Source organism: Melospiza georgiana, chromosome 2 (assembly GCF_028018845.1).
Source record: "Melospiza georgiana isolate bMelGeo1 chromosome 2, bMelGeo1.pri, whole genome shotgun sequence".
Taxonomy (NCBI): Eukaryota; Metazoa; Chordata; class Aves; order Passeriformes; family Passerellidae; genus Melospiza; species Melospiza georgiana.
Window position 1 is genome coordinate 14925119 of NC_080431.1, and position 20680 is coordinate 14945798.

Sequence of the window (20680 nt, forward strand, 5' to 3'; positions counted from 1 at the left end):
TGGGAATGCTTGAGTCTTGAACACAATAGTGTTGGTTCACCAGGGGAGAGACTGTTCAGTCATGGTGGCACCACCATAGAAAAACACAGGTTTTGTCCAAAGTGATATGCCATGGAAGGGGATGTGAGCTATGTGCCTAAAAATGTCCTGCATGTGTTTTGTGGTTAATTGTTGATGTGCATTATGGTGCAGTTGGCAACACTGGTCATCTGACTTGTATCCAGTGAGCCCTATAAAACAGAACATGACTCAGAAAACAGTAGTAAAAACTAAGTGTTTGTCACAGTCCTGTAGGATTAAATAAGCAAAACATGAGACTCCGAAAACAAATGTAAGCTTTTAAGATTAAGAATCTTCTTTTTGTTACCTTAAAACTTCAAAGTACATATTGACCATCTGGTTCAAATCAGTCCAGTGTGCAGTTTGGATCACTCTGATCCAGAGTTCTCCACCTTCTGAATTCACAGTGGGCCTTGTTTAATTTCAGCATCTTTGGTGCCATTCTCTTAGATCCTAAAGCCACCTTTATGCATGCCTGCTGGCTGATTATTCCCTTAATCACTCCTAGTTGCTGTTGCTTTTCCCCAGTACAGGCTCCTACCTTTTCTGACATGTCTTGAAAGCAGTGGGAATACCAGATACAGAAACAGCTCCAAATGGAGTAAACCTGTTACAAGTTACTAAACATGGTGGATTTTTTCTTGCATCAGGTTCATCTTCTCTAAACCAGGATTTGCTTTACAAATCACTATTAAAACTACTATTGCTGCATTGCCTGTCTCTTTATATACAGAAACAGACCATCTTCTGTAAACTCAGGGTGTGTTAACACTGTATTTTAAGAAGTCTACATGCTATTGAATTTCATATTCCCTAGCTGTATGTAAATGACAACATATTTTTACAAAGGCACATGTTGACTGACCCTCACTGAGCAGAAGCTGCTTTGTTCATAATTCCTGGCAGATGCGTGGTTTCCTAGAGTGTGTAACTACTATTCTGAGGAGGACCAGAGCTCAACTTCTGAGCTCTGTTCTGGACTGAGAACAAATTTCCAACACTTGATAACTTCTCTCAGATAATCTTTTCTGTTGATTGTAGAAAGGGTACCTATAGCTTGTGGTTTTTGATTCTTTCCACTAAACATATCACACTTGTTCAAATTTTTTAATCTCAGAGTAAGTATCTGTGTTTTGCTTTAAAGGAGCTTAGTGATTTTTTTCCCCAAATACATCAGCAAGAATGGAAAGAAGGAAGGTGCACTTTGGAGTAGAATAGGCAGGCAGATGCCATTTTGAATTTCACTATGCATTTTGTGATTATAAAAACACTAAAATAGTTTTTTTCAAAAGTATTTAGTATAACTAAATCCTTACACAGCAGACTCAGGTTTTTGCAGCATGCCAGAGGAAGGGATTGAGCTTACAGTCAGTGCTTTTCTGTGGAGTGGGCAAGAAGAATTTCACACAGGGAGGCAGCAGTTCAAGTTGGATGCAGTTATACTCACTAAAGCACTGTATAAAATGATTGAGTTCCTTGAGTTTATTGCTTGTGATCAGGCTTAATGGGCAAGGAAGATAAAACACAGAGAGAGAGGCATAAAACCTAGTAATATTTTTCTCTTGAGTCATAAATGTGTATATGCAGAGACATCCACTGGCAGTTTTCAAAACTTTAAGTGATTATGTTGTGAAAGCTGACCTGAGGATGTATGTGGTTTAAAGCCTTTCAAGATTAATTAGTGGAAGTTAGAGGATGGAAATCTGAATATTGGCAAAGAAGCAGGATCAACGTGATAAGCAGAATAGCCTGATTTTCCCTTTCAAAAGAATCTGTGTGTGGGAGATGTCAGTGAGCACCATAAACCAGTTTTTACCCTGTTTCTATACTGCATGGATCAAAGAGCTCTGTGTCTAATAATAGAATGCATGGTTCCTGTTACCAGTGACTTCATGAAATGCTGCTTTCTAGGGAATCATGGTTTGTGTTGCTAATGGTGCTTTTATTGTAAAAAAATGGGTTAGTTGTAGACTGTTAATTGTAAAGTTATTCTTTAAATCTAACTCTTCCTCTGTTTGGGTAGTGTAATTGGAGATAGTGAAATGTATTTTGTATTTTGCACATAGAATAATGTGTTGCAGAATTTTTGTAGCATTTGGGAGTTTCATTTTCTTGCTTGGGGAAATAGTTCAATTTCTAGATCTATTAAGCAAAATTAGCTAGATATATAGTATTCACAGAAATTTTAATGTTCCTCAGCTTAAAGAGACCTAGCAAGTTTGAAAGTAGCAGAAAACCTGAAGCTGACAGTTTGATCTGCTGTGATCATGAGTTGTTAACCTTTAGCTTTAATGACACTGTATAATTCTTAAAATTACAAATGTACTCTACTGTGGGGCTGATGGATGATAAAATTCACTTTCCCTAATCACCTCTCCAGTGTGTGTTGTTTCTAGTAGATATTGATCTCCTGTATTTGTTATCTTATATTTGAGAACCTTAGTTTCTGCTATAGGGTGGGGCTTATGTGGATACTTCATTCAGCATCTTGATTAGGAGCTGCAGGACATGGTTCATGAAAAGGCAAAAACTTGATTCATGCTGTAGTTCCCATAAAAATAAATTTTAGTTTGTGCTAAGATTTCTGAATTGACCATGATAACCTCATAACCTCTGGTGCTGAGGAGGAGTCAAAAGACAATCCTTAGAAGTGCAGTGTACAGCTGTTACAGCTGTTTGAGAACTGCTTCACTTAAGCAGAGATTCTTTAAGCTGACATATAAAACGATATTCTTTAATGCAGAAACTGTCAAAGAGTTTCAGTATTTAAGGGACTAATGTTTTAGTTCTCCTGTCTCATGCAGCAGTGCTATGCTATGTTCTTACAAACTATTTGATACATTTGGGTATATAAATGTAATTGCAAATTTGCATTTAAAATGGTGAGCAATATTTATTACATAGGAAAAATAAAGATCAGTAATGAAATGTTTGCAAGGGCTATAGTGACCTATGATGCTGTGACTCAAGCCTTTGGTGCATGTGTGAAGTTTGTTGAAAGGAATCACTTCTGTTCTGTATGTTGTTCTGGTAAGTGAGCCTGCAAATTTCTTCTCTGTGTAAAGGGCTTTGTGCTCTGTCAATCACAGGGTAATGATCAAAATATAACAACTTTTTAAAATATTCCTTCTGTTTGGAAACGAGCTAACCAAGTGTGGCTGAGTGAATGCCGAGGGATAATGTGGGATCTGGAATTGTGCTGTGTGCTTCTGAAATTACACTTTGGTTGGTGAGAGGGATGTTGCAGCCCTGGGAGAATCATAAAGTGTCTTTTAAAAACCTCAGATACTTTAAAAATGGAATTCTGTAGCTGACTTTTGGCATCAGTTGTTAAGTGCTGATTGACTGGAGTTGCAGGGGGTCACTAAATATCCCCTATGGAGGGGTTCCTGGGAGAAGTCAGCAAAGGAAGCTTTTTTAATTTTTACCTTCTCAGAAAAGGAATCTGGGGCTTTTTGAAGTTTACATAACCATCTTGAATACTGAATAATTTCACCTTAAATACTTCCCCCCCCCCTTTTTTTTCCCATCAGATTTCCTTTATATGCAAAAGGAGGGGAGAAGCTTCAATTTGAATATGGAGTTTATCTTCTCAACAAAAATATAGCACAGGTTGGTATATTTGAGATTGCTTTTTATTATTGTTTATCTATGTATTCTCTGCTTGGTTGTCAATGTGACGTGAATGTGCATGTGCTGTCCTGTGATGCTGCTCTCTGTGGTAAAAAACTATGAACTAAGAAAAATATCCTTGAAAACATGATTTTCACTTTATCTTCAGCTTTGTGCTTGAGATTTTCTTCTGTGATGCTTAGAGATGGACTTGCCAGATAATAATGAATCTTTTCAAATGGTACATTCTATGAGTCTATAGACTTCACACTGTTTTGAAAACTGTAAATATTCTCAGATTTTTTTATTCTGTCGTACTTGAAGATCTATTCATGTAATTCTTGCTCATGTGTCTTTAATTTTGCTGTATTATTACTTCAACTAGTATTCTACCCTTATAAGAAAACACAATACATGTAAAATATGAAGTATTGCAAATGTGTGACTTTTATTTAAAAAGTTCTCTAATCAAACTTACTTCCTTGTTTTTAATGCATTAAAAAAAAACCCCAACATCTATTACTCTGAAAAATGGAAGAGACTTTGCATACTTGTATTTGAGATGGCAGCAATACCTGCAGCTAACACATTTGGTTTGGAATTCAGAGAATGTTCAGAAAGCTGGTCTTAAAGGGGCCTGGCTATTTCAATTGGTATGTAGTCCTAGGACAGAGTCAGCTGCTTTTATGCTGTCCCTGGTGATGTTCTGTGAAGAACAACCTGTGATATAAGTACTCCTTAATTCCAGTGCTTGACTGTCTTGGCCACTAAAGACAGCTAATTTCTGACATTGATTCCAAACCTGGCTTGCCTTTGTTTATATATTATAATAAGCTGATCCATTTAAGTCTCTTCCATTTTGCAAACTTTTATGCATTGAAAAACCAGTTTTCAACACTTCTCCTGTCTCAGATTCTCCCATCTGAATCCACATTTTTCTTGAAATGCAATGCCCAAAGCTGGATACAGTGAGCAACTGTTGCTTTCAAAACATTGAGTAGGATGGGAGAAATGCTTCCCAAGTCTTGTCCTTTTATTTCCAGTTCATTGGGTTCTAATAGATTTGTACTCTTAAAAGCTTAGCAGAGTAAATCTTATGATTGTGTGCAACCAACAGCCCGAGGTATCTCCTGCAACACAACACTCCATTCTGAATTTGTGCAGGTTGTTATGTTTGTTGCAGTTCTGGAGACAGGCACAGGACTGAACACACAGAGTTCAAGTGACAACACCCAATGTTTATTGATGGACACCCCCTTTTATAGGGGGCTCAAATTTCCCATGCTTGAACACCTGAGTGATGAAGGTCTCAACCCCACCCAGCTCACTGGCCAGCTGATGTCTGCATTCAGGATTGAATGGGATTGGCTGGGCTCCCCTGTTGGAGTTCCAATCCAACATTGTTTTCCTGGGGCTTGTTCACTTTTACTCCTTAACGAGCTAGGCTGGTCAAGTTGGGGTCTGTTATGGCCAAATTTATCTGTGCAGCTTCAGACCAACTGCAACTGTCACAGCAGGTGATTTGTTTAATTCACATTTTATATGCTGTACCTTGAATGTATTCTTAAAGAAGAACTTGCTTGTTCTTAATCATGTTTATGCTTTGGTGGCCAAAAAAAAAAGAAAAAAAAAAAAAAAAGCTGAGAACTCAGTCTCAGCTTTATGCTGGCTGCATCTGAGCCTATGTCCTATCCAGATTACCTGATTAAAATATTGGATAGGACTGAGGTTCTGTTATTCCAGGTGGAGTCCCATTTTGCCAGCACTTCAGTTGTAGTCATGAGCCATTCTTTATTACACCCAAAGAGTACTTTCTCTGCATTCACTTGTTCTTCATCAATATACCATTTCCCCAGCATGCTTGTGAGCATATTACATTTAAATTCCAAGAGAAATACGACATTTCTGTTTCTAACCTGTTTGAAATTACATTAGTCTTACAGTTTTATTCTTGAAAAATCTGACCTTTTAATGCTTAGTTTCTGCTATTCTTGTTTGTTTTTCCAGTTTTCTCTTCCATAATTTTTTGCCATTCCTTATCCCAAATTGAAGTAAAGCTTCTGAGTCTTTGTGTTTGTTTTTTTTTTTTTAAGTTTGGATTGCATTTACCATTTTCCATACTTGCCCATGCTTAGTGTATTTTGGACAATAACCTCTGAAATTACTTAAAGGCTAAAATATCTTACAACAAAGTTAATGGAGTCCTACTAATCTTGGAAATTGGCTTAGCCAGGCTGTTAAAGTATCTTAGACTACACTTTCTTGTTGGTGGTATTGGTAATGGCAGCCAGCTGTTCACACTTGACCTCCAGAGGGAAGATTAGTGAGAAAAAGGGATTAGTCTTTCCCTCAAATGCTTTGCTCTTCATTACTATCAAAACAATGCTTTCCTTAATCTCTGCTTACTAGTTCATTCTGTAACTTGTGAGTGTGATGCTGCTTGCTTTGCCTTTCAGTCCTTCTTTGTCTTTACCTTGTTTTGGAGTTTGCCATTCAGTTATGTGATGCAAGCAAGAAGCTGTGTCATTTTTTTTTCATTGAAATGATGAATTCTTCATTGAGGCCAGAGTGGTTGTCTTTCCTGTTTGTGTAGTTTGAGTTACTTGATACTTGTGCCTGTAGTATTTTTTTACAGAAACTGTCACCACTTCACTTGTTTTCCTGTTTATCTCCTTGACTTGTCACCTTTAAGATGTTACCACTCTTATACCTACTTCTCATTCTGATTTTCTTGTCCTGTTTCTGAAGGACTCTGAGTGGTTAACACATGGTCACTCACCCATGTTGCCTTCCAGTTCCTTGCAGTTGGTTTCTGAAATCACTGGCATAAAAGTAAATGAAGGCTTTAAGTATGTATTGGTATAAAAAGTGTTTCCAGCTCTACTTGAGGTCATTGGTGCTGGTGCAAGCCAGTCAGTGGCCAAACTTCAAAGTGGTTAGTAGAACACTAGTGATTGCCATGTAAATGCTTGAGATTGTATGCTGTTGGACATAAAAACATAATAAAAGTAAATTGGAGTTTTTGGGGTGCTTCTACTACTTATTTAATCATGAAAGTGTTATAATGTCCACATGAACTGTTGTAGTCACCTTTGTTTTCATGTCCTTGGTCAAAAATTGCTGCTTTATATAGTTCTGCCAAGGGGAAATCAACTGTGAAAGCAGAGCAGGTAGGTAATGTGCAGAAATGCATCATAAAACCTCTGTGCTCTGGGGCTGGCTTGACCTAAAAACCCAAGACATTGTGTGAGTTCTTGTATGTTTCTTGGGATGCTGGAACTGTTGAATTTACATAGCTTTTAGCAGACCTTATGGCTGCTTTCAGAGAAGTGTTCAGATATATTTAGTTCTTGTGAATGTGTGAAAAATTAAGTTTGGACAGAGAATGAGCAACTGCCTCTCTCTTATCTCCAGACCATCACCCAAAGGTGTTTATCTTGATTCAGAGAATCAGTCCTCTTTGTCAGGAATAAATGTAAATCAGTTGCTTAATTCCCTCTGTGCTCTGGGAAGAATAGTGGTGACTTCACTGGAGCATGGAAACAGGAGCCTGGGTCTCTGTTACCTCACTTGAATCATTCATGCAAGTTTTGAACACTGTGACAAACAAGAGCCCAGAAAAATTCAATCAACTTCAAGAAATATTTTGAAATTATTTGTATAAGCTCGCCTGATTTACCAGATTTTTTTTTTCCTTTTACAATTACCTAGAATTCTGGCAGCAAGGAGAAATGTGAGTGTGGCAGAAGTGAGATGGGATTGATATAAAATTACTGACATAAAAACTCTTCTAGAGATAAAGGGGTACTGTTTTGTGAAACAGCAGGATAATAACACTGGAAACCACATCTTGCACACAGGAGAATTCTGCTGGAATTAGAAGCAGCCTAGTGCTGGCTTGGTAGAGTTTTTTTTGGAGAAACTTGCTTTGCTGTTACATTCCAAAGTTGAAACAATGTGTGTTAATTCTGAGAGTTCATAATAACTTCCATCTGTATGTGAGCACGAATTGTTTCAATACCCATATTTTCTGTTTGTAAAATTGCATCCCTGACAAAGTTCACAGAGGACCTTTTTGAGTTGGATAACATTATCTAAGGCTGTAAATTTCCATTTAAGATTTCAGCTGTTTGACTCTCACTAGCATAGAAATGCAGGGTTTTGTTCAAAGATAAATTAGTCACTTATGTCTAATAATACCTACAAAAAATCATTATAATTATCAAAGGTGAAGTACAATAGAGTTGCTGAAATGGGAGTGAATTGCACAGCTCTCCAAAGCATTAGACAGCTGAGAGCATTCAGCAAGTACTAGCCCCATAAACCCTGTAGCTCCTAAGTTAGGGATGTGTATGGAGTATCTGAGGAAGCTGAGGCTTTAGTAGGAGAAAGAAGTGAACTCTCATCCTGCTATTCACAGTGGAGTAATTGAGATTATGCCATGAAAACCTCTTGTTATGGTGGATGAATTTTAGGAAATCCCTGAAGTTTGGTGAAGTTTTTTGTGGGTGATAAGTGAACACAGAACAGTGTCCAAATAGCATCTCTCAGAGTTCTCTTTGGTCTGAACAGTGTGGGTGGCACCCAGTTCTGCTGGGGCAGAGACCTTGTGGAACTGAGCTCTCACAAGTGCTTGGGCAGTGGTCTTGCTGCTCTAGGTTTTTTCCCCTCAATAATTTAATTAATTTTTTTAAACTTTGCAGTAGGGGTTATTGAGAATGTAGTGGCCTTGAGTTTTGAGTCTCAGGTCTGTAAAAAGAAAGCATCTTTATTGCTGCTTTACTGGCTGCTTTGCTGTCTCTCCCCTTTGTTCCCAGAGCCTTAATTGTTTCGGCCTGACTTCAGTGTAGGCTCTTCATTACATATGATGAGGTGATCTTAATTTAGTGACCATCCACCCTGAGGTGAGTGAGTCCCTAGTGAGCACACACAGTGTTACTGTGGGAGAATAACTTGCCCAAAATTGTATATGCAGAAAGTTGAGGGTGGTGAGGCCCTGGCACAGGTTGCTCAGAGAAGCTGAGGCTGCCCCATCCCTGGAGGTGGCCAAGGCCAGGTTGGATGGGGCTTGGAGCAGCCTGGTCTAGTGCAAGGTGTCCCTGCTCATGGCAGGGGCTTGGACTGAGATGAGCTTAAAGGTCCCTTCCAACCCAAACAATTCTGTAATTCTGTATTAAATGATTTCTGTCCTGTATTGGTCATTATGTCTAATGCATGCATTTATGATGTGTAGCCATTGAGGAGAGCATGTCCATCTTGTTCATCGAAGTTCCAATTTCTTTAGGTATTCAAGAGCTTGTCTTTTGCATGATACTTGGCAGGCATTATTTCTTGTCCAGTTACCAGACTGCTTGTAGAGGACATAATTTCAATAGAGCTGTAAAGCTGGTTTCTTTAGGTACCAGTGAGAAGAGAGTTTACTGCAGCTATTTTCTTGCGTGGGGTAGTGAAGTTATTTACACTCCATGTGTCAAACGATTTTCTATTTCAGTCAGCCACTGAAGGACATCAAATGAATTTGCCTCTTAATCTTCTGGATTTCTTATTCTAAGTCTTATCTCAGCTTTACCACAGAGCCAGAGGGCATCTGTATGACTTGTGAGACCTCTTTTATTCTTTTGCTGTGACCTTGGTCACTCTCTCCATCTGGCTTTATTTGACATGGCCTCAGGAATTATGGTGTTCTGTCCTTGTCTAAATAATTTGGCTATTGAAAAGTAGACTTGTAAAACCAGGTGTCAAATCATTTGGACCATTTTACAACTCTTTGTTTTCCTACAGCCAACCCAAGGAGTGAATGTGTCTAATTTAACCTCAGTTCATAGCATCATACAACAGTTTGAGTTGGAAGGGAATTTGAAGACCATCTTGTTCCTGGGCAGGGACACCTTCCCTAGACCAACACCCTCCTTACACCAACCCTCGACCAGGTTGCTCCAAGCCCTGTCCAGGCTGGCCTTGAACACTTCCAGGGATGGGACAACCTGTGCCAGGGCCTCACCACCTTCTGAGTAAACAATTTATTTCTAGCATCTAATCTAAATCAGCCCTCTTTTAGTTTAAATCTCTTCCCCTTTTCCTATCCCTGTCTATCCATGTAAAAAGTTCTTAGTTGTGTTTGTTAGCAGAGTCTCTGCATATGGTGTCAGACAGAGCATCACCTTCCAGGCATCACTTCCAAGTTTAGTGAAACCTGTGGAATTTGTTACACTGTATGAAATGAGGGTTTTTTTCCTTCTGTTCAGCCTGATTGCTGTGCTCAGGATTGTTTCACAAGGAAGGCTTCTTTCCTTATCCTCATTTGTTTTGTCAGACCATTATTTTGTTGTGTTAGGCTGATACTCCTGTTCACAGTGGGCATCACTTGCTCAGCCCTGGCCAAAGAATAGTTCGGCTTTCATCTGACAGTCATTAGCAACACATGAACTTTGCTATTTGATATGAAAAAAAACCAAAACACTCTCTTGTCAGTTCCCCCAAGGTTCTTTTTCTCACCAATAGAGTACAGATCCAGGTAAGTAAGTAATGTCTGGCCCTCCTCTTGTGTGTCCATGGCCACCGGGTCCACATGGTGGCAGGTGGCATTTACATGCTTTGTGTAATCTGCTTGAGGAGCTGAGCAGCCAGTGCTGCTTTCCTGGGATTGCTGCTTTGTGGGTGAGTTGCTTGTCTAATGCACAAAGTAACATTCACAGAACCATGGAAGAAAACCAAAATTCTTGTTACATTGTAGGTGTAGTTAAAGTGCCGTGTTCATAATACCTGCATGGAATTAAAGTTGAATACTTGTGTATTAGTATTATTCTTACCATATGTAAGAGGCTGAAGTGAAACTCAGCTGTTAAACATGAAATGAAGGAAGAGGTTCAGTTTCTGGTTCTGTTAGACTATCAAACATGAGAGAAAATCAGCTTTATAACACAAACTAAAAGCTTTTCCATGGGAAGTTGAACAGCAGAAATGTTAGGCCTAGAATTTGTTTTGGCAATGAACACTAAGGAGCAGAAGTGTCTTTAAAGAATTCTGTGAGTAGTGGTGTACATGCAGTGGTTATGGCCTTTGAGTGCAGGATACTGTGACTTGCACTCTGCATCTTTTATGAGGCCCCTAAACTAAGATCATAAAACACAGTTCAGAAAGAATGCACTGTCTGAGTCCAAGGGCAGTTCAGCTGCATACAGAAAAGTGTTCTTGAAAGAGCAAAGGTTGAAGCCAGAGCCTAGTCCTTGTCTTGTCAAGTGCCAGGCTTTCATTTCAAAACTAAGAGGAAGGTACTGCACCTGAAACACCACAAACTACCTTCTCCAGCTGTGTAGAGCCAAAAGCTCTTAGGAGAGGTTTCATTCCTGAAACTTTCCTAGGGTAACAGTGAGCTGATACTTAGCCAGATCATTTCGAATTGGGGCATTTATATACGTTTTTTGCAAACTTTTTGGAAAGGCTTTCTTTTTTCCTTTCCTATCACCCATGCTGCCAAGAAAAAATAGGTTGAAATGAGGCTGGATTAGCTGTAACTGAAGTCCTGGCTTTCATTCAGCTGAAAGCCTGCCTATCCTTGTCTGTAGGCAAATACCAATATGAACTTGCTCTATGAAGGAGCAGGTCTTGGGTGTTCAACCCATACAGATCCTGGCACCTGCAGCCTAAGCCCAGGCAGTGCTGGAGGCTCCTGCAGCTGTGGTGGGATGACCAGTGTGGTTGGGTGACTGGAGGGATGAAGCACTTCTCATATATGGACAGGCTGGGAGAGCTTGGGTTGTTCAGAGTGGAGAAGAGATGGCTTTAGGAAGACCTCAGAGCCCCTTCCAATGCGTGAAGGGGCTCCAAGAGCTGAAGAGGGACTTTAGAGAAGAGCCTGGAGTTACAGGACAAGGGGGAATGGCTTCCCACTGCCAGAGGCATGATTAGGTGGGATACTGGGCAGAAATTCTTGGCTGTGAGAGTGCTGAGGCCCTGGCACAGGTTGCCCAGAGCAGCTGTGGCTGCCCCACCCCTGGAAGTGTTCGAAGCCAGGCTGGACAGGTCTTGGAGCAGTCTGGTCTAGTGGAAGGTATCTAGGTCCATAGTGGGGGAGGGTAGGACTGGATGAGCTTAAAAGTCCTTTTTAACCCAAACTGTTATGGGTTTCTATGAATAGGAGAGGCATCGCCAGCTGTGCTTAGAGTCAGTTCTCCAAAATTATTTTGTGGGACCAGCCTTGCAGGCATTTTCTGTGTGTTACATAGCTTTTGTACTGTGTAGCTGTCATCATCTCTGTGCATTAGCTCTTCAGACTAAAAGAATTCCTAAAAAAATAAGTATGTTTTTAAAATAGAACCAAAGTTGAGTATACAAAATGCAAATGGATTCCTGATATAGTTAATCTGACATAAACACACGTTGTCTGCCAGATTCAGCTGCTTTGTAGTGTATAAAAGTTCCATGTTACAAAATTGAAAGAGACAGGGAGGTGAGAAATCTGTTATCAAGCCCTGGCACAATATATCGGTGTAGGAAAAAGCTGCAGTGTATAGTTTTTCTTAACAAGCTTGGTGTGTGCACTGGAGGCAAAGCTGGACATTCAGATATAGTGTTCAATCTGTGGATTTCCAGGTCCTGCTTGGTAGGCCTGTTTCTTCCTTCAGAGCCTTCTCTCTTTCTGCCATGTGGCCCATTTCTTAATGGGAAAAAGAAGTTATGGTAAAATGCACTGAATTTCTTAAAACTTCACTTGTTTTAATGCATAAAAACTCTTCTTATCTCTTATTTGCAAGCAAGTGACAATCTGTGACTTGTGGGGTTCAGATTTTTTTGTCCCTGAGCCTCTGTTATTTTCACATTTCCCCCCACATCCTGTGTTCTTCTGTTGTATAGTTTAATATGTATGTTTTGTCCTCCTTGGTCAGGGTTGGTCTCATACTTCTGTGCATAAGATTTGGCACATCAGGGCATAAAACCTATTTTGAATACTTTTGGTATGTCAGCTACTTAATCATCCATAAATGCCTTTCTTGTTTTTTATAAACTGGGGTTGAAGTTTAGAGCAAGTTGTTCTCCAACAAATGGAATAAAAGGCTCTGATATGTATGGGCTCATTCACTTTTTGGTCAGTCTATAATGTTTGGAAATCCAGAACTTTAAAGTGTTTTGTTTTTCAAGAGACTGGAAATACTGAAGGGGTTATTGCATTTCTCTTTGCTGGTCTTGTGTGTAATTCATGGAGTTAATATTCTGTAATTAGGAAAAAACCAAGCTCTGCTTCAGTTTAACACATATAGATTGATATTTTCAGGAAGACCAGTGCTGAACTGTCTTCTCTGACCTCAGCTTTTAAGTTTGAAATATCATTCATCATATGGGAAACCATTTCCTGTGTTGGTGTACCTTACTGCCAAGTGGAGTTCACTGAATGCTGGTGTTATCCTGATAGGAAGCAAGGCTTTCATAGGTTAAACTGTTCATTCTGTACTCCTCAAATGAGAGGGCTTTCCATTTGATTTACAATCTATCTTTTTTTAGAAATCAGTCTCTTTTTTTCACTGACAGTAATGTAATAGATACCTGGAAAGCAGTTCAACTGAAATGCAAGATGTGGCTGGGAGCAGAGAATCCCCAAATTCTTCTTCCATTTAAGCTCTGTGTCATGGGCTGAATCACTTGCTCTTTGAGTAAAGCTTTCTTGAAGCCAAAGCCTTTTTACCTGAAAGAGCTGGGATCACAAACATGGATGAATGAATGGCCAGGAACTCAATTTCACCTATTTTAAAAAAGGGCTTTCCCAACACAACTGAAAGATTTTACAACAGCTAATGGAGCTCATTGTTTGCCCACTGAAATAATTCTGTGGGTTCCTTTCCTGTAACATATTAAGGTAGATAGTAGAGCTGGACTGATGTCATATGTGAAAATTATCTGGTTTTGGAGTGGATTTATTACAATGTGAAAGTAACAGAGAAGTGGAGGAGGAGTGTGTAGCACTATAACCCTAACCCTACATTTTCTCTGGTTTCCATCCAGGACAGGGTGGGAGAGTTCCCTGTACATACCTGGGTATTCCCTGAGAATATTGCCCTTCTGGTATCCATAGGTTCATATGTAGGTAAAAAGCAAACTTCAGGTATACAGATTACGTTTGGGGAGCTAAACACACACAGAAAATTTAATGTTGAAGATGGAGGCACGGAATGTTACTTATCTTTCCCCTTTTGACTTTTGCATGTCTAACCTCTTGTTCTGTGCCTGATGTAATGATTTTTAATACAGAAGCTCAGCATGAAATAGGAAATAAGTATACCCATTTCCTATAAACAGTGAACATCAATTTCCAGTGAACATCAATTAGTGATACTGAAGCCTTTTGAGAAGCTCTGACCTGAATCTGTAAAGGTTATGTGCTCTATAGTTTCATCTCATCAAGCTATAAATGCAGCAAGACTGCAGTAAACATGGTTTTAGTTATTTGAGTGCTTCACTGGGGAGTGGGGGAAACTTTTTGGAGGCTGGTAACTGCTCTATCTTCTAAATTGCCTTTTAAAATGTTCTTTTATGAAACAGTCATGGCATATGAGGTGTACCTTTATGGGCATGGGGGCCCATATATGTTGGTTTTTGTAACAAGCCGAATAACTGCTGAGTTTTACAGGAATACTTTACTTATATGAGTGGCTCCCAGCCTGTCTTTGACAATGGTTCCCCTTACTGGACACCAGACTGAAACCATGAAGGTTAATGTTTGAGACCTCTCTGGAGGGAGAATAAACTTCTCTTGTGTTTACTCTCAAGGAGAGTTTTATATATATTAGTGAGAGAGTTCTTGAGGAAATGCAGCTTTTTGGCTTAGCTAAATGTTCAGTTCTACAGTGTACTCAAACAAATACTCTTAGTTTCTTACTTTGTAGAGGTCTATCTCCAGTAAACACTATTGCTGTGAAACCAAAATCCAATAGTAAATATTGCTGAAATTTCAAGAATAAGAAGAAAACTGCTTCATAAATGTTTGGCAGAATAGTAAAAGTTGCTGTGCATTTAGAATTGAGGCTGCTGTTGTCTTTGAATAAAGATCAGACGTAGTGTTTTGGTGAATGCAAGAGGAAGAAGCAGCTTAATGTAATTCCAGGACAAATCAAAGAAGGTAAAAGGGAAGTAGGTTTGTTATCAGATGAGAATATAGTTTCCCTGATCACTTCTGTATGCAGATTTCATGCATGAATTTCCCTGCCTTTCAGATGGAAATGAATTAAAATTCTCCAGGCTGAGAGGAGAGGAAAGGAGACAGGCTGTTCTTGGGGCAGGAGGAACCAGTGGTGAGAAAAAGTTTCCATCTCCATTTGATGCAGTTTGTGAGAGCTGAATCAGCCAGAACTCTCTGAGGGACATTTTTCTCTTATGTAGAAATGAACATTTCTGAACTGTACTAGTGACTGTCTTGGTCCAGGGACTGTGTAGCATCTCCAGTGTTAGTTACCACTGTTACAGGTCAGAGTGAGACAGTGAGGGGCCCTCAACATCAAAAGGACACGGATCTGTTAGAGAGAGTTCTGTGCAGGCCACAGAGATGCTCCAAGGGCTGGAGCCCCTTTGCTCTGGAGACAGCCAGGAGAGTTGGGGATTCAGCCTGGAGAAGAGAAGGCTCCAGGGGGACCTCAAAGCCCCTTCCAGTGCCTAAAGGGGCTCCAAGAGACCAGGGGAAGGACTGGAATGACAGGACAAGGAAGAATGTCTTCCCACTGCCAGAGGGCAGGGTTAGATGGGATATCGGGCAGAAATTCTTGGCTGTGAGAATGGTGAGACTCTGGCACAGGTTGTCCACAGAAGCTGTGGCTGCCCCACCCCTGGAAGTGCTCAAGGCCAGGCTGGACAGGTCTTGGAGCAGCCTGGTCTGGTGGAAGGTATCTAGGCCCATGGTAGTGGGGCTAGGGCTGGATGAGCTTAAAAGTCCTTTCCAACCCAAACCATTCTAGGATTTTGTGATACCTGGAAATTATCTTATTGAAATCAGCATCTCCCTTGTAAATGTGGGACAAATCAGGTTAGTTCAGACTAAGCATGCTTTTAAAATTACTGATTGTAATTACCCTTCAATGGTGTAGCATAAAATGCAGTTATCTGCTCTTAATGCTTTGTTTTCTGCTTGTGTGCCTTATTTGCTATTGCTATATCAAAATTGTGGTGGGAGTCTCTTAAGATGATTTTAGTGAAGGCTTTAGGCACGTTGGGTTGGCTTGTGGAATTTGAAAGAGTATGCTCAATGGATTAATGAAGGACATGGGTCCTCAAGGGTATGGATGTAACTTGCTTTCTTGTTTAATTCTCTTGAATGAGTTGCAAAGTAAACATCTGCTTTTCAGGTGTAACTCTGGGAGATGGACACAGGCATATAAAGATAAGTCATAATATCTGTTGAAATGGCTCTTATATTTGAGCACTTCTTGCTTGGATGAGGGCTGTCACTACTGTAGCAGTCCTCTATTTGCTCCTTCTGTAAGCAAGATTGAGAACTTCAAGACTTGTTATAATCACAGTGGTTATTTTTCTTTTTTCAGCTCCTACTTCCCCAAGAATCTTAAAAAAGTTTTAAAAACCCTTTTGTTATGTTTACTTCCAAACTGTAATCAATGCTTACTGATAGTCTTTTGAAGTATGAAAAATGAAAATGAGTTTTAGGTGCTTAGTTTGGAGGTACATCATCTAAAGAGCTGTTGATACCACAACATGTTTCAGTAATGTTGTAGCTTAAGGGTTTTTCAGTAAACCCACCTAGGCATTCAGACCTAGAACAACTAGCCAGATTCAATAAAACAAAGGCAAGCAAAAAATTTTATAATTGCTCCCAAAAGATATAAACACACACAACTGTTTATATAGCAGCAGGCCTTATTTCAGTGATCCCCCATAGTTGTTTATATAGCAACAGGCATTATAACAACGCTTCCCGTTTTCTTTATTGCAGTGCTTAGTAATCTGAATCTCTGCCAGTGTTCTGTTCTACTCTGACAAAGTCACCCAGGATCTTGTAAAACAATTAACTATGTCACTTTATTAAAACTTCTAAAACTTAATATTTCTGTTTGACATTCTTAATATTTCAGTGTTTGACATTCTCTGAGAACCTTGTGAAAATGCTTGGCTTGTGACCAGCTCTGCAAATTTGATCGAAACAATAGTTTTGGTTCTATTTTTCTCTGTAGGTTTTCACATTTGTGGAGCAGATGTTTTTTTGAAATTCTTGATGCTATCAAGAGAAACTCCTCATATAGCTGAAAATAATTCAGAATTGATTTTGACTGCCTTAATATTGCAAGATCTTTGCATAGTGTAATAGTGGGTTGAGTCCACCTCTTGTGTAGGTACAGGTACTGCTACAACATCAAGAACCAGTTGCCTGCAATGGGGACTAAGGGAAGTCCAAAATACAGCGGATTTTGGCATAGACTTGAATATTATGCACAATATGTACTAAAGAGGCTGCTATTTTGAGCTTTAATAACATATTCTAGCTGTTAGACAGCTTCCACATAGCTTAAAACAAGATGAAAATGGCTGGGGAAACAATGTGAGAAATGATGAACAGATGAGGTTAGAATTGGAGTCAGTTCTGCACTCTCCCCCCAAAAAAGATAATTGAGCCCAGGTACTCTGTGGTTTCTGGCTGGAAGTACATGTATATGCTTGTATACCATTAGTCATGAAATACTGCTGCAAGAGTTAGGATAGGAAGTGGACAGTTGTTTTTTGCACATAAATGCAGGATATCATTGTTTTTCTTAAGAGCAGGCATATAGAGTGGCAAACCTCTTAATTTCAGTCTTGGGTGTAACCTGCAATTACCCAGTAATAGAAAGATAACTAAATGGTTTCTTTTAAAGCCTACTTGATTGAAAAACTTCAGTAGTCCTAGTACTTCTTCTAGACTTTATAGGAAAGTAACTGAGCTTTTGCAGATTTGTATTTTAGTTAGTTAACAAATGATGTATCTCTACTGGTAGATTTGATGAATGAACATTTTGCTGTGGAATTTTTACCTTTAGGAAGGCAGTAAGCTTTTCTGTTGTCTAACATGATTTTAGGTCATGATTTTTAAGTCTAACAGTCCAGTTGATGAATTGAATCCTTGGAAGCTGTTTGGTTGGCAGTGGAGTAGAGGTGCTCAGATTGGAGCTGTTCACTGCTGGTTCACTCACTTACCTTCCAGTGTAAGTTCAGACCATTGCAGAGAAGGAAATACAGGTAGAAACTGGAGGAGCTGAATATTATTTTTTCTCATCTTAGAGTGTAAAATAATTGTGCCTATTTTGTTACAAATTAACTTCAGTTTGTCATGCCTCACCTACAGCTAATGCTGTGGTTTAGTTGGTATTAGTTTTTAAAGGAAACTTAGTCTTTAAACACTATCTTAGAAAGCTGATACAGGTTTTTAAAGAATAAATCTACCTTTTGCTCTGAGAACCACTGTTTTAAATGCAGCTTATTTTACCATTTATGGTTTTCTGTGATGTTGGAATATATAGGTATATAATAGAAAATACCCACTGCTATGATTAGCTGGTTTTCTGTAGAGAAGTTGGCCTTAAAGTAAATGTATTATCCTATTTCTTGAGATTTCTTGTACAGATAATTCTTTAAATTCTTCTGCCTTGAACTGTTCATAAAATATGATGGATCTTGTCTCCTATACCTTGTTTCTGTGGAGTAATTGTTGTTAGTAACAAACACGAGAGCAGCACTTGGGAAAACAAAGCTGTGCATAGGAGCTAAATATTGGTGTAGAAATCAGAATTAATATTTTATCACTAGAACATCATTAATGATTTACTCAAAGTTCTGTGGAGAATACATGGTGTTCTATGTGAACACAAATCTGGGACACCTCTTCACTCCAATTAGAATAGGCACATTTTTTTGGATGGCTGGGTCTGTAATATCCTGAATCAGATCTCTAAAATCTTGAATAAAATGCTGCTTTTGAAAATTATTTTGAAAATTATTGCAGTAGAAACTTAGTGTGGAGATGGGTGACTTTTAATAGTGACAATTGAAATTTGAACAGGTTCTTAGGAGAATGAAGGCAGCACATGGTTACCTCTGTATGCTCTTGTTTTCCTGCCCTCTTAATTCTTCTGAGCAAAGCAGCTTCTCCCTACATTTTTCTCTTTTTAAAATTGATTTTGATGTTAAGAAGTACTTGTGTGAATCCTACTCTAACAAGTCACAGGGACTCAGAATGGTTTGGACTGGAGCAGACCTTAAAGATCATCCAATTCCACCCTCCTTCCATGGGCAGGGAAACCCCCTCTAGATCAGGTTGCTCCACGCCCTATCCAGCCTGGCCTTGGAGCCCCATCCTTCCAAACCTGAGGCAGCCCCAGCTTCTCTGTGCAGCCCATGCCAGGGCCTTGCCACCCTCACAGCCAAGAATTTCTTCCCAGTATTCCATCTAACCGTGTCCTCTGTTAGTTTGAAGTCATTCCCCCTTGTCCTGTCATTTCAGGTCCTTGTCCAAAGTCCCTCTCCAGCTCTTGGAGCCCCTTTAGGCACAAGAAGGGGCTCTGAGGTCTCCCTGATGCCTTCTCTACTCCAGGCTGAACACCTCCTGCTCTCCCAGCCTGTCACCAGAGCAGAGGTGCTCCAGCAACCCTCCTCTGGATTCAGTCCTTATGAATGTTGTTCAGTGCCTTACTGTTTATTGGATGAGGTGGATTAACTAGCCCTGCATGTGTGGTGTTGGATGTTAAAAAAATTAAGGGAAGGTGTATGAGAAATGCTTTATGGATTGGGGAAAAATACCCAGTCCTTACTAATATTTGTTATTTTACATTGTCAGAGGTTAAGGGGAGGAGGAAGAGGAATTCTGGTCTTTTAAGTAAAAGAAGTTGTTTTTAAGCTCCTTCCACCTCCTTGTTTGCATTTGTTTGTTGTTGTACCTGTAGTGGCCTGCATCATGCAGCAAAGCAGAGATTTCTTTGTTAGGATATGTGAGACCACTACAGAATTATGCCAAGCAGGAGTTAACCTTTGCTACATTCATGTGGTGATAATTTTGAATCCAGACTAAAACCCAATTCATCAGCTGGTTTTTGAATGTTTTTTTTTTTTGTTCCTAGAAGGCAGATAAGTTTTTCAGGGATTTCTGGGTTTGTAAATCCAGCAGCAGCAGCTTGTATTGATGCAGACACAAGGCAGTATTGCTTTGCTTTTAATCAATTACAAAGCCAAATAGTACACAGTTTATGAAGCTAAATAATAACTTTTTCAAGGGGTTTCATGAAACTTGCATCCTAACTTTACTTATGCATCTCTACTGTTGGAAATATGAAAATTTTAGTAGAAGCAGTGGTTTTGCTCATATTTGGATACTGGGGTCTCCCATGAATTTTTCTAATCTTGGCTGTTGAAGAGATCCCTTAATCCACCTTATTTTTGTGCTCTGAAACCTTAAAATGTTAGAATGGCTATAAAAAGGGGTATTCCATGGACTTTTCATTGTTAGAGGAGAAACAAATGTAAAGTTTTTGAGTTGGTGGGCTTTTTCTTCTTTATTTCTTTTGCTCCAGGCTAATTCTCCAGTTAACGAATTCCACTATAATCCCATCAGGAGAATGTGGTGATGGTTTTGTAATTTATATAGTATGGTTGTCTTAATCCAGGTTCTGTCATTGTAGCAGAAAATATGAGCCCAAGCCCACCATATGATTTGGCTTTGTCCATATGGAAATAATAAACTGTAATAAATGGCCAGCTGTTGTACAATGCGGTACTGAGGGTGATTTTCTTCCAAAGTAATTATTCTTTCTGAAACTCAGACAAGCACAAAAATTATTCCCAATTTCAGGAGTCTTTTTCTCTGCAAAACTGATTGTTTGGGAGAAGTCAAAAATTTTTGAAACCTATGATACTTTCCTGCATCTTGCTGTCAGGAATTGTGGAAACAGGTGTGTGATTCTAAACAAAAGAAATTTAACTTTGAGTGAGACTGTTCATGTTTCAGCAAGTAGCTCTATCAGCACTAAATTTGTGCAGTGCCTGTGTTGGA

At 39.3% G+C, this 20680-nt stretch overlaps 1 protein-coding gene across 1 annotated transcript in view; it reads left to right on the forward strand.

Moving 5' to 3' along the window:
* Positions 1 to 20680, forward strand: part of UVRAG (UV radiation resistance associated) — an 87090-nt gene that overhangs the window by 52391 nt on the left and 14019 nt on the right. The window contains exon 13 of the mRNA XM_058045746.1: positions 3594 to 3672. Coding sequence (XP_057901729.1) covers positions 3594 to 3672 — 79 coding nt within the window. The remainder of the gene's footprint in view (positions 1 to 3593; positions 3673 to 20680) is intronic.